Here is a 13,113-nt window from a genome sequence, read left to right on the forward strand (position 1 = left end):
TGGATTACTGCTAAGGGTGGGTCCTGTGAATTTTAAACAATATAATTGGTTTTCTGTGCTATCCTATGTATTTTATGCATTCAAAAGGGCAAAGGGCTCACCAGACTGCCAAAAAAAAGTCCAGGACACAAAGAAGGTGAAGAATGCTGGACTAGATGACTGTTAAGGCTGCTTTCAACTATAACTCTAAAGTAAGGTTCTTTTTTATTATGAAACTGACACAAAAGTCATTCCTACTTCTACTATCACTACATTCATAGAATCCAGACTACTCCAAATCAGAAATTAAAATTTATCCTAAGCCACTTATCATATACTGTAAGACTTTTCTTTGTATCCTAACGAAGTGGTCCATTTTTCACAGAAAAAAAGTATAACAGATTAATATTAGCACAGTGCCTGGCACAGAGTAAATAATTAATAAATGTTTTGCCCAGATTAATTGAAATGTTTTCTTTTCATTTGTCCTAAAGTGCATCCAAACCAAAGAGATCCCACTATGAAAAATTGGATCCTGGTAAATCAAAGGTTTCATGGTAATTAAGATCTATAAGTCAGCAACATTGACACAAAGAACACCAAGATCTTATAAAATAGAGACACTTGCATCCGTCTCACTTCCACACCATGGCACTTTATAGATAATGCCAAATACTCTTTTTTTTTTTTTTTTAACTGAGGCAATTGGGGTTAAGTGACTTGCCCAGGATCACACAGCTAGGAAGTGTTAAGTGTCTGAGACCAGATTTTAACTCAGGTCCTCCTGTCTTCAGGGATGGTGCTCTATCCACCGTGCCACCTCGCTGCCCCATGCCAAACACTCTTAAGTCAGACAGACTTTTGCTGAATTTTATTTTTCTTCCTTTTAAAAATTCCTTATTATAAGGGATACCTCTCTGGCAAGAGGCAAAGAAAAGGTAGGAAATTTATGGATGTAAAAATAAATTATATGAACATAATGACATTTTTTAAATTAAATATTTACAGATGGAGAAGGGAAAAACCAGTTGGATTTAGAGTCCATGGACCCAGATTGAAAACTGTGCTTGGGCCACCTATCACCTGTGTGACCATGGGTCGTCACTTCACCTTCCAGGCCTCTGTCCTCCAGTTCTAAATCTAGACCCTATTACACTAAACTGACATGGTTTCCTCCCCATTAAGAGATTTCACTTTGCCTGTGCCCCATGGTAGGGAGCTAATGCTTAGCACAGCCCAATCCTGGAGCTCTCATCAATTAGTGAACAGAGCTGTGCTCAGTAAGTCAGGAGATAACCTTACTGGTGAAGTTTCTAGTATTTTGAGATTCAGAGTGACTTTAATAAAAAGAAGTGCTTCATCAAAAATAAAAGTGGCTTAGCAGATAACCTGTCTCAGAGCCAGGGAGATCTGAGTTCAAGTTTTCCCTCTAACACAAACTGCCTGTGGGACACTGGACAAATCACACCCTCTCAATACTCAGGTCAGAGATGTCATATTTGAGGGACCAATAAAAGTCAAGGATCCTCTGAAATCTGATTCTCGCCCAAAAATGGAACTGGATGCTTGGGTAGAAAGGATAGAATCCTTGATATAAAGGGGACACTAAAAAGGAATATAGGAAGTGATCACTACTCATTCTAGGAGTGTTCAGAGAAGAAAAGGAAGATAGCTACAGTCTGAGCTATATGTAGATCTGGGAAGAGTCAATTTAAAAGTTTGGGAAAAAGTATAGAATTTCATGGACTATAATTTATAGGAGAATATAGTTAACTGAGAAGGGATGAGAAATTTAAGACTGAAATTTAAATACACAAAGAAACAAATTCAATGAAGAGAAAAGGGAAGAGCTGTCTAAACGAACTAGATAAATGATATTACACTGAATTCAACAATCTTAAGATTTTTTAAAAGGCATGTTCATAAGATGAGAAGGATGATCAAAGATAAATACAAAAAAAGTTGCATGTCCCCTATCAGTTTATGAAATAAGGATCTTGCTTGTGTTATACAGAATGACAGATATTTTCAATTAGTTACGTTAATTAAAATTTTTATTCTCTTAAAAAAATTCTTGGGATGGTAGAGAAAAACCAAGAAGTTGCCTGAACTCTCCCCAGTTTCCCTTGAAATAATATTAAATCAAGTCTCTAAATGAATTCTAGAGCAATACAATCCAGAAAAAGATGGGGTGTAACAATTTTCTGTCCCATGATAACCTATAAGAAAGGTCTGTTTCACAGAAGGGGAGCTTTCAAGCTTTCCTGACAGAAAAGTCAATTTTCAACACAAAACTCAAGAGAAGCATAAAAAGGTAAACAGGAAAGGAAAAAAATATGCTAAATATTTAATAAGATTAAACTGTTTACAGCCCTACATGGCAAGATGATAATTGTAACTCTTAAGAACTATATCTGTGTATTTCAAACTATATCAGTTTGAAACAGTACTTACATAGAGGGTGTAGGTGTTAAGTTGATTTTGATATGTTGACATAAAAAAAATTTAAGGATTAAAAAAAAGGGATTGTACTAGGAGAAGAGAGAAAGATGAGACATAATAAAGTAAATTATATCACATAAAGAGGCGTGAAAGACCTGAAAGACAATAAAGGGAAGAGAGGGGGGCCAAGCATTGTTTGTACTTTACTCTCACTGGATTTGGCTCAAAGAATAACATACACACACAATTAGGTATATATACCTGTAGAAAAAATAGGAGAGAAAAGAAAAAAGAAAAAGGAACAGAGAGGCTAATAGAAGGGAGGGCAGATTGAAGGAGATGGTTAAAAGGGACAGGTTGAAAGGAGATACAGATAAAAGTATAAACAGGATAAAAATAAGATGGAAGCAAATACACAGTAGCCACAACTGTCAATATGAATAGGATGAACTCTCTCATAAAAGAGAAGCTGATAGCAAAGTAGATTAAAAGCCAGAATCCAACAATATGTTATTTACCAGAAACCCATCCAAAGCAAAGAGACATACAGGGTAAAGATAAAAGGACAGAGCAGAATATATTATGTTTCAGCAGAAGTTAAAAGAAAAATCAAAAGCAGGGGCAGCAATTATCTCAAACAAAGCAAAAACAAAGATCTAATTTTTTTTTGAAACAAGGAAGAAAATTACATCTTGCTAAAAGGTACAATAAACAATGAAGTAATATCAATAGTAAACACACTGCATTAAGTGGTATAGCATCCAAATTTCTAAAGCATAAGTAAAACAAGTTATAGGAGGAAATAAGATAATAAAACTATATTAGCAGAAGACCTCAACCTTCCCTTCTCAGAACTAGATAAATCCAAGAACAAAATAAACAAGTTAAGAAGATGAAAAGAATTTTAGAAAAGTTAAATATGATAGATGTTATGTCCTGCTTTCTAGAGCCCCCAAGTTGGGGAGACAAAATGTACCGTGCTTTCTAGAGCCCCCACACTGGAATAATTAAAATATTGTGTCCTGCTTTCTAGAGCCCCCAAGTTGAGTGACAAAACATACCATGTTTTCTACAGCCTCCACACTGAGGTGGTTAAAATATACCGTTTTAGTGGAGAAGTGACGAAGTGAAACTACTGAGGATGGTGGAAATATGGAGAGTCCATTTGTTCCCAGTTCTTTCCCCTTTTTATACCCTAATACTCTTATGTAACCAAAATAACACTGGACATGCACTAAGTATATACTGCGCACGTGGGACCACATAAACAACTTGCAATTGTACATAGTTTGCCACCTGATATCACTCTGCTTCAATCACAACACAGGTTGTCACCTCTCCCTGATTTCTTAGGAAGGACGAGAGCCTGTAGGAAAGATGGGAAGCCGAACCACACATGAAGGGTCTTATACTTCACCCAGAGTTCCCCCACTGACTGTGGCCTTCTTCAGATAGACTTATGAGAAAAAACTGAATGATGATAGGAAGGAATGTGTCTTTTTTTTCTTAGCAGTACATGGCACCTATATATTATGTATTAAGACATATTAGGCCATATATTAAGGCATAAAAACCTCACAGTCAAATATAAAAAGGCAGAAATATTAAATACATCCTGTTCAGATTATCATGCAATAAAAATTACATTTAATAATAAAGACTCATGGAAAGACAGATTAAAATTTAATTGGAAACTAAATAATTCTAAAGAATACACTGGTGGGTCAACCACAAATCATAGAAATAATAATTTCATCAAAGAAAATAATAATAATGAGATAATCTACCCAAATTTATAGAATGCAACCAAAGTAGTAGTTTGGGGAAATTTTATATCTCAAAATGTTTATATCAATAAAATAGAAAAAGAACAAATCAATGAATTGGGCATTAAACTAAAAAAGCTAGGAAAAGAACAAGTTAAAAATTCCCAATTAAACACCAAATTAGAAATCCTGAAAATCAAAGGAGATTTTAAAAATTGAAAATAAGAAAACTATTGAACTATGAAACAAAACCAAAAGCAAACAAACAAACAGATAGATAAATGGTTTCAGGAAGTAAGAAATGATAAATAAAACTAATAAAGTGGTCTTATTTAAAAAACACAATAAACTTTTAGTTAATTTGATTTTTAAAAAGAGAGAAAATAGAGAAAAGGGTAAATTCATCACCAATGAAAAGGAAATTAAAGCATTATTTCACATTTTGTCCAACTGTATGCCAATATATCTGACAACATAAATAAAATAAATGAATATTTACAAAATATAAATTTCCCAAATTAACATTAGAGGAAACAGAATACTTAGTTAACCCCATTTTAAGAAAAGAAATTAAAGAAGCCATCAATGAAAATTGAAAAAAAAAAAAAAATCCCAGGACCAAATCCCAGGATCCCAAGACAAGTGAATTCTTCCCAAACTTTTAAAGAAAAATTAATTCCAATATTGTATAAACCTTTTGGGAAAATAAGCAAAGGCTGTCTTTTTGTATTGTGGTAACACCTAAATCAGGAAGAATTTTTAAAAAAGGTAAAGATAATTATGGACCAATTTCCTTAATGACCACTGATGTTAAATTTCAAAATAAAATGTTATCAAAGAGATTACAGCAATTTATTACCAGATAATACATTATGACCCAGGTAGGATTTATACCAGGAATTTGAGCAAGATTGATTCTAAATTAGGAAAACTATCAGCACACTGATTATATCATTTCAGTAATAAAATAAACAGAAATCAGATGATAATCTGATCTAAATCTGCATCTAAGCAGATACAGAAAAGCTTTTGACAAAATACAGCACCCACTCTAATAAAAATGCTAGAGGGCATAAGAATTAATGGAACTTCCCTTAAAATGAAAAGTAGTATCTATATTAAACCATCAGCAGGTATTATTTCTAATGGGGATAAGTTAGAAGCCTTCCCAATAAGATCAGAGATAAATCAAGGATGCCTGTTACTATCTCTATTTTTCAATATTATACTAGAAATGTTAGCTTTAGCAATAAGAAAAGGAAATTGAAGGAATTAGAATAGGTAATAAGGAAACAAAACTATCGCTCTTTTTAGACACAATGACAATCTGAAAACACTATTTGAAATAATCAACAACTTTAGCAAAGTCATGAGATATAAAATAAGACCATATAAATCATCAGCAATTCTATCTACTTGCCAACAAAGCCCACCATCAAGAGATAGAGAGAAATTCCATTTTTAAAAAACTGTATACAACATAAAATATTTGGGAGTCTATCTGCCAAGACAAACTTAGGAACTATATGAACACAATTATAAAACACTTTTCACACAAATGAAATCAGATCTAAGAAATGGGAAAATATCAATTACTCATGGGTAAGGTTGAGCTAATAAAGTAAAAATGAGGACTAGTATGTAGTAGATTATACGTTGTAGGTGGAAGGCTTGACTGTGGAAAGCTTTCAATAACAAACTAAGGAATTTATATTTTATTCAAAAGGCAGCAGCAAAAGGGAAGCAAGGAAGATTTCTGGACAAGGAAATAACTCAATCAAGTTTAATCAACGTGAAGATCTAACAGCTGTCTAGAAAATAGATTTAAAAGAGAGAAACTGGAAGCAGGAAGATTAATGAGGAAGATTAATCACTGTGCAGACAGAAGCGATGATGGTCAGAGCTAAGGCAATGGACTGTTTGAGGGGAAAGGGTAAGTGAAAAATTTTGTAGAGGTTGAATGGATAAGATCTAGCAAATGGTTGGTCATTGAAGGGATAAGAGAGAAGGTAGAGTAATGGATGACTCCAAAACCATGAACCTGAATGTCTGGAAAAATGGCTGTACATTCAAGCAAGGAGAGAAACTGGTAGAAAGGAGGCAATGTAAAAGAGTTAATGTACTGAGTGAAATGAGCAGGACCAGAAGATCATTATATATTTCAACAACAATACTATACAATGATCAATTCTGATGGACTTGGCCATCTTCAGTAATGAGATGAACCAAATCAGTTACAGTAGAGTAGTAATGAACTGAACCAGCTACATCCAGTGAAAGAACTCTGGGAAATGACTATGAACCATTACATAGAATTCCCAATCCCTCTATTTTTGTCTGCCTTCACAGGCTAATAGTACACTATTTCAAACTCTGTACAATTTTGTACAGCAAAATAACTGTTAGGACATATATGCTTTAACATACTTAACATGTATTGGTCAACCTGACATCGGGGGAGGAAATGGGGGGAAGGAGGGGAAAAATTGGAACAAAAGGTTTGGCAATTGTCAATGTTGTAAAATTACCCATGCATATAACTTGTAAATAAAAAGCTATAATTAAAAAAAATTTTTTTAAAGAGTTAATGAATTCTATTTTAAATATAAAGGTACCTTTCAAGCATCTAAGAAAAGATATTCAGCAAGCAGTTTACGTGATTTGAGTTCAGGAGAGAACTTACAATTAGAAGTATTGATTTGGAGGCCATTTATATAGTGAAAACACTTGAACCCCACGAGCTGTTAAAATATCCAAGAAGCAAAGAAGAGTACTGAGAGCAGAAAGGTGGCATGAGGTAACCCAGAAAAGGAAAATATATAGGAAGAGGGACTGGTCAACAACATCTGAAACTGGAGCATAATCAAGGAAAGTGTTGTACCATTATCTACTTGACAAAGAAGCTGGGAAAAGGAAAATACTAAAACTCAAGATATCAAGATAAGTAATCTTTGAAATTACATTATAATAACTATCATTCAAATTAATTATGGTCAACTTAAATATTAAGCACTTACTGTGTTACGGACTCCAAGCACTGGTAATACAAAGAAAAGTAAAAACCAGACCCAGCTCTCAAGGAGCTCAGCCTAATAGAGACACAACATGCAAACAATTATGTATAAGCAAGATATGCTGGAGAAAATCAATAGAGTGAAAGCACTAAGATCAAGGGGGAATGGGAAAGGTTTCTTGCATAAGAAAGTAGGACTTTAGCTGAGATCTGAAAGTCAGGAAAGTTAGGAAGCAGAGACAAGGAAAGAGAGAGTTCCAGGCAAAAGGCCAGTGAAAATACTCAAGGCTGTGAGATGAAATGTCAGGTTTGAAGAATAGTTAGAAAACCAAAGTCACTAGATCCAAGAATATGTGGCAAAGAAATAAGGGATAAGAAGACTGAATAGAAAGGTATGAGACAGGTGGTGGTGAAAGTGTTCAGGAGGATTATAAAACTAGAAAGGTAGAGAAAAAATTATTCACATGCCTTTTTAGGAAATCAATTAAAGTATAAATTGAGATATGCTCTCTTATAGTCCAAACTATCTAAATAAATATAAACTGGACTCAAGCTGAAATGATTAATGTTAATCTGAAAAAAAAAAAAAGGCTAATGATTTTGTGAGTCACTCATTTTAATTGAAAGAATACTAAACTGAGTCAGAGGTAAAATTCCATTTCCTAGCAGTAATCTTGGACAAGTCAACTGTTTCTCTGTCTCACAGGGACAGGATAAGGGGAGTACCATCTCATAGATTGTATAGCACAAAACAAAATTTGACAGTATTAGAAAGCGCTAATTCTCAGTGCAGCTATTCATAAATCAGGTTAAAATCTTTGGACTTGAGTTTCCTCACTGGCAAAATGTCACCTCTAATAATCTACAAATCTTACCACATAATTAATATGAAGTATAAAACATCTATCATCTATCATAAGATTCTTTCCCAGACTGAATAGCAATTGATGAAAAGTGAACATGTACACAATGATTGTGGCACAATGTAAAAGGGGAAAAAACACCATAACAAATGAAAGTGAATGTTGTAAGACTGAGATAAGCAAACTTTGCTTCAAAGGGAATATACAAGAGGCTACCTGCCCATCTTTGAAGAGATGGGGAACAACTACATATATCATCCAAATTTGCCATGTGTTAGTTTTGCTGGACCAGATTTTTTTTTTCCTCTTTCTTATCTTTGTTATTGAGAATGATGCTTTGAGAGAGAAAGGAATACATCAGGAAATGTAGGTAATATTAAAAGATACTAAATTTTTTTTTTCCTTCCTGGGGTAGATTCAATAAATACCAGTTACAAAATAACTGAAATAACTACACAAATTTTTATACTAAACATTCCACAATTTAGATCTTCACATTTCACTCTATTAAGAATTCCAAAACCAAAGTCTGTATTTAGCCAAATCAGTCCACAATCACATCAATTCCAGCATAATTAAATACTCCTCTCCATATGATCCACTTTCAGGTAGTATGCCTTAATTTATTTATATATTCCCTAAGAAAATAGGATGCAACTTCAAACCTACCTGACAAGGTCTCCATGGAGCTGTAAATAAAGGCTTTCCTTTCCCTCTCCAGAACATATCTCGGATGCTGGTGTCTCTACTGTGCAAAGGACCAGGTGCAAATCAGAAGAGGAAGAGGTAACAGTGCTGGCCACAGAAGCAGTGGTAGTGGCAGTAGCTGTTTCTGCTCCATAGAGGTAGACACATCCTCTCTTCACATCCTCTTTCAGCCAGTCTCTCTCACGGGAGCTGAATCTACTTCTTCTGTGCAAACAGTGTCTGCTTCCACTGCGCTTCATGTTTCTCTGAGGGGTACAAAAAGAACAATTATTAGCTAGGATAGGCAACCTCTCAAGCAAATGACATTTGGCAATTTAGATAAGTCACCAGCATAATCACATTATCCTTACTACCTGTTCAATGTCTTTATCTGCCTCCCCAACCTACTCTCATACTGCCTTGTTAGAGGCAATATCACATCACAACCAATAACCTCCTCTTTGTATTCTCCTTAAGCCCATAAGGCTCTAAAAAGAATACTTTTCACTCTAATGCAAAGACATGGAACTCCAGATCTACTAAAATTAAAAGCTACACTTAGAAATATTTATTACTAATCACATAAGGTCTACATGCCATCACAATTAAACTGAAAAGTTACCTACATAGCCTTACTATTTCCTCACTGTCAGAACAATAGCAGGAGTCTGATGTCATATATTTCTAAAGATTTAGTACATCCCTGTTACTTGATTTTTGCTGTTCCTGTCTCATCTTACACAGGAAGAAAATCCAACTGATTGTCCATGGAATAAATATACTATAAGAGGAAATGAATCGTAGCAATCTTGATATTCTTATTCTAAATTAAACACAACAACAAAAAGAAGCTATTCACAATGATGTTTCACAGATGCTATTTGAAGAGGCAAATAAAAGAATTGATAAGGTTGGTTTTATCATGCATCCAAATGGCAATAATAAAACATTTCACCAAATGGTTTGTCATCTAATATTACATTGCTCAGGATAACATTAGCAAGGAGAACAAAATGAAAATAATTGCTGCTTAAGCGTCAACTTCTACTTGACAAGGACCAAAAGGAAATAAGCATTTAGTAAATACCTACTATATACCAGGCACTATGTTAAGCTCTTTACAAATTATCTCATTTGACCTATAATGTAACCCTGAGAGGTAATTACTATTTTTATCAAACTCATTTCACAGATGAAGAAATTCAGGCAAACAGAAGTTAACTGATTTATCCAGATTTACACAGCTAGTAAATATCTGAGCCTGAGGTCTTCCTAGCTAGAAAGTTTTCCAAAAGAAACTGATAAGACCCTCCAAATTAAATCAACATACAGTGAACAGGATAGGAAGGTAAAAAAACAAGTCAGAAAATATGATTCAGAACAAAGATATATTATGTGTAGAACTTCAGGTCTCTGTAACTATATTATCTTTAGGGTGACTAGAGATGCTGAACAGAGTGAGTACCAAATGACAATTATAAAGAAGAAACAATTCTAACAGGCAGGAAAAGGATTTATTATCACTGGGCAGTAAAATCCAAGTAAGCTCTTTGTGCACAGCCCACTTATTAAAACAAAAGTCAATCCAAAGTTTAAAAGAAAAATACTAAAATGAGAAGAAAAAGTGAGCAATTAAGGCAAATAAGACCTGATCTACCAATAAACAAGCAGTTAAGACCTATTTTATGTTATACTAGAGATATAGCAAAAACTCAATAGTCCCTATTTCCTCTGTGCTTACAATCTATTGGGGGAAAATAATACAAAATATTTTAAGTTGATGCAAAATATAAACACAAGGGTTGTAATTGGGGATAGGGCAAAAAGGGAAGAATTGGAAATGGCCTGACTATAGCAAGTGATATATAAACTGAGTTGAGAAGAATCTGAGATCTATGAGATAAGGGAAAGGGGAAGAAGATTCTGAGAAGATGACAAAGTAGATTGGTAAATTCCAAGTTCTCCTGATTTCTCTCACAAATAGAACAAATTTGCTCCTCAGGGCAAACATAGACTAGTAAAAAAAAATCAAGATTTTTGGGGGGCAGAAAGGGAGGGAGGGTCTTCCAAACACACCCAACAAGATCTGAAGAGCCTGAGCTGGGGATTAACCTGTCTGAAGTTCCAACACCTGGCTAGCTCCACAGAAACATGTAAAGAGACTCCTAGGACCAGCTGGGTGTGACTAGAGCCTCAGCAGAAACAACCAAGACTTTCACCTCCCAAACTGTGAAGTTGGAGTTGGAGTCTGGGAAGACTGGGGGAACCCCCCGGCCTAGCCATGCTACAGAGTCATAGCCCTAGGTGAGAAGGAGCCAGCATACCCCAGAGTGGGGAAAGGGGGCAGGGATGCTGCAAGTTTCGGGCACTTGCTGCAGGGAGGAGCTTTTGGTTTGGGGTTCCAAGTCAGAGGGGAAAGCTGAAGTGAAGCTACAGATATCATCCCCCTGTTCCAAGATTAGAAGGGCTTATGCTAACATCTCTAATTTTTTTAATTGGCAAAGAAAGAATCCCACCATTGAAACATATTATGGGAACAGGGAAGACTGGGGTTCATCTTCAGAAAAGGACACTTAAAAAAAAAAAAAAAAGCTTCTACCCCAAAGAATACAGTGAAATGGCTCCCCTGCCCAGAAAGAATTTATAGAATTAAAAAAAGAATTCAAAAATCAAATAAGATACACTGAGGAAAAAATAAAATAAAATAAACCTTCCAAGAAAAACAACAAGCTTATGAAAAGAAGTTAAGTAACTGGAAAAGGAAGTAGATCATCTCAAAGATGAAAATAATTCTTTGAAAATTAGAATTGGGCAAGGGGAACTATGAGAGACCAAGAAATAGCAAAACAGATTATAAAGAATGAGAAAATAGAACAGACTATGAAATGTAAGAAAAACGACATGTGAAGAACAGATCCAAAAGAGAAAATATAATAACTGGACTGCTAGAAAGTTGTGACCAAAAAGAGAACCTTGATGCAGTAATGCAGGAAATAATCCAAGAGGATTCTCCTGGAGTGATAGAACATTAGGGGAAAAGGGAAATAGAAAATATCCATCCTTCATCACCTCAAAGAGATCCTTTGTGGAAAACACACAGGAATATTATTGCCAAATTCAGAAATCCCCAGATCAAAGAGAAAATGTTGCAAGATACAAGAAAAAAACAATTCAAATTTGTTGGAGCTACAATTAGACTTGTCCAAGACTTATCAGCAGCTACAATAAAAGACTGCGGGTCCTGGAATCATATCTACTGACAATCAAAAAAACTAGGCTTTTGGCCAAAAATACCATAGCCAGCAAAATTATCTATAATTTTGAATAAGAAAAAATGGACGTTCAACAAACTTGCAGATTTTTAGGATTTTCTATCAACCAAATTCAAACTTAAAAGAAAATTTAATATATGGATCAACATGTAAGATCAATTTTAAGGAACTTAAACAAGGACAAACTGTTTCAACATGGAAAAAAAAATTTTTTTACATGGGGAAATGTATATTACATGTTTAAGATTCACATGAACAGTAGAGTAGCTCAAAACAAAGATTGGCAGAGTCAAGGTAAAAATAGTAACCAGGTTATACAAATGAGGTGCAGCAGAATAGACACAGAGGTATTAGAGGGGGAAGGAGGGCTTGTAGTTCTGAAAACCTACTCACATCAGGAATGGGTTCAATAGGCAACACTACATATACAAGGTATGGCACCTTCCAAAATCTATGAATAAATAAGGACACAGGGATGGGCACAGGGGGAAGCAAAGGGTGAGGGAAGAAGACAAGGGAGCAATCCTTGGATGGTGGGAGGTTAAATAATAGTAAGCTAGGCTATGGAGCAGAATTTAATTGAAAAGTCAGCAGAGACAGGAAAGACATGTGTATGTGGGGTATATGTGGGATGTGTGGGGGTGTGTATATATGTATATATCTACAGATGTATATATGAATATATCTTCTTAATTGGGAGTTGGGGGGGCGCTGAAAGGATGAAAAAAGAATAAAGTAAATAAGGTGTACAGCAGAGAATCAAAGAACAATTTACAAGGAAGTAAAGACAAGATAGACACTCATGAATATAATTTCTTCTACTAATATTTATATTTTCTTGATCTGATATTTGTTGTTATATATTTTAAATCTTCCCATATGTTCTGTGGGCACATGACAACATTTTCTTTTGTTTTCCTTTATTTTGTTTTGTATTTCTTTTGTTTTTCTTTTTTTTCTTACTCTGTTTCTTCAAATAAAATAAATTTAGTAAAAGATATAAAAAGCAAAAATATTAAAAATAATATAAAAACAAAGAGATAAAGGAGAGGATATATTATTACAGTCCTGTAAGCAAACAACCAAAAGGG

General features: G+C 34.5%; 1 protein-coding gene across 1 annotated transcript in view; it reads right to left on the reverse strand.

Moving 5' to 3' along the window:
• Positions 1–13,113, reverse strand: part of PHLPP2 (PH domain and leucine rich repeat protein phosphatase 2) — a 92,449-nt gene that overhangs the window by 69,610 nt on the left and 9,726 nt on the right. The window contains exon 2 of the mRNA XM_051974680.1: positions 8,733–9,016. Coding sequence (XP_051830640.1) covers positions 8,733–9,016 — 284 coding nt within the window. The remainder of the gene's footprint in view (positions 1–8,732; positions 9,017–13,113) is intronic.

The sequence above is a fragment of the Antechinus flavipes genome, chromosome 2, assembly GCF_016432865.1.
Source record: "Antechinus flavipes isolate AdamAnt ecotype Samford, QLD, Australia chromosome 2, AdamAnt_v2, whole genome shotgun sequence".
Classification (NCBI taxonomy): Eukaryota; Metazoa; Chordata; class Mammalia; order Dasyuromorphia; family Dasyuridae; genus Antechinus; species Antechinus flavipes.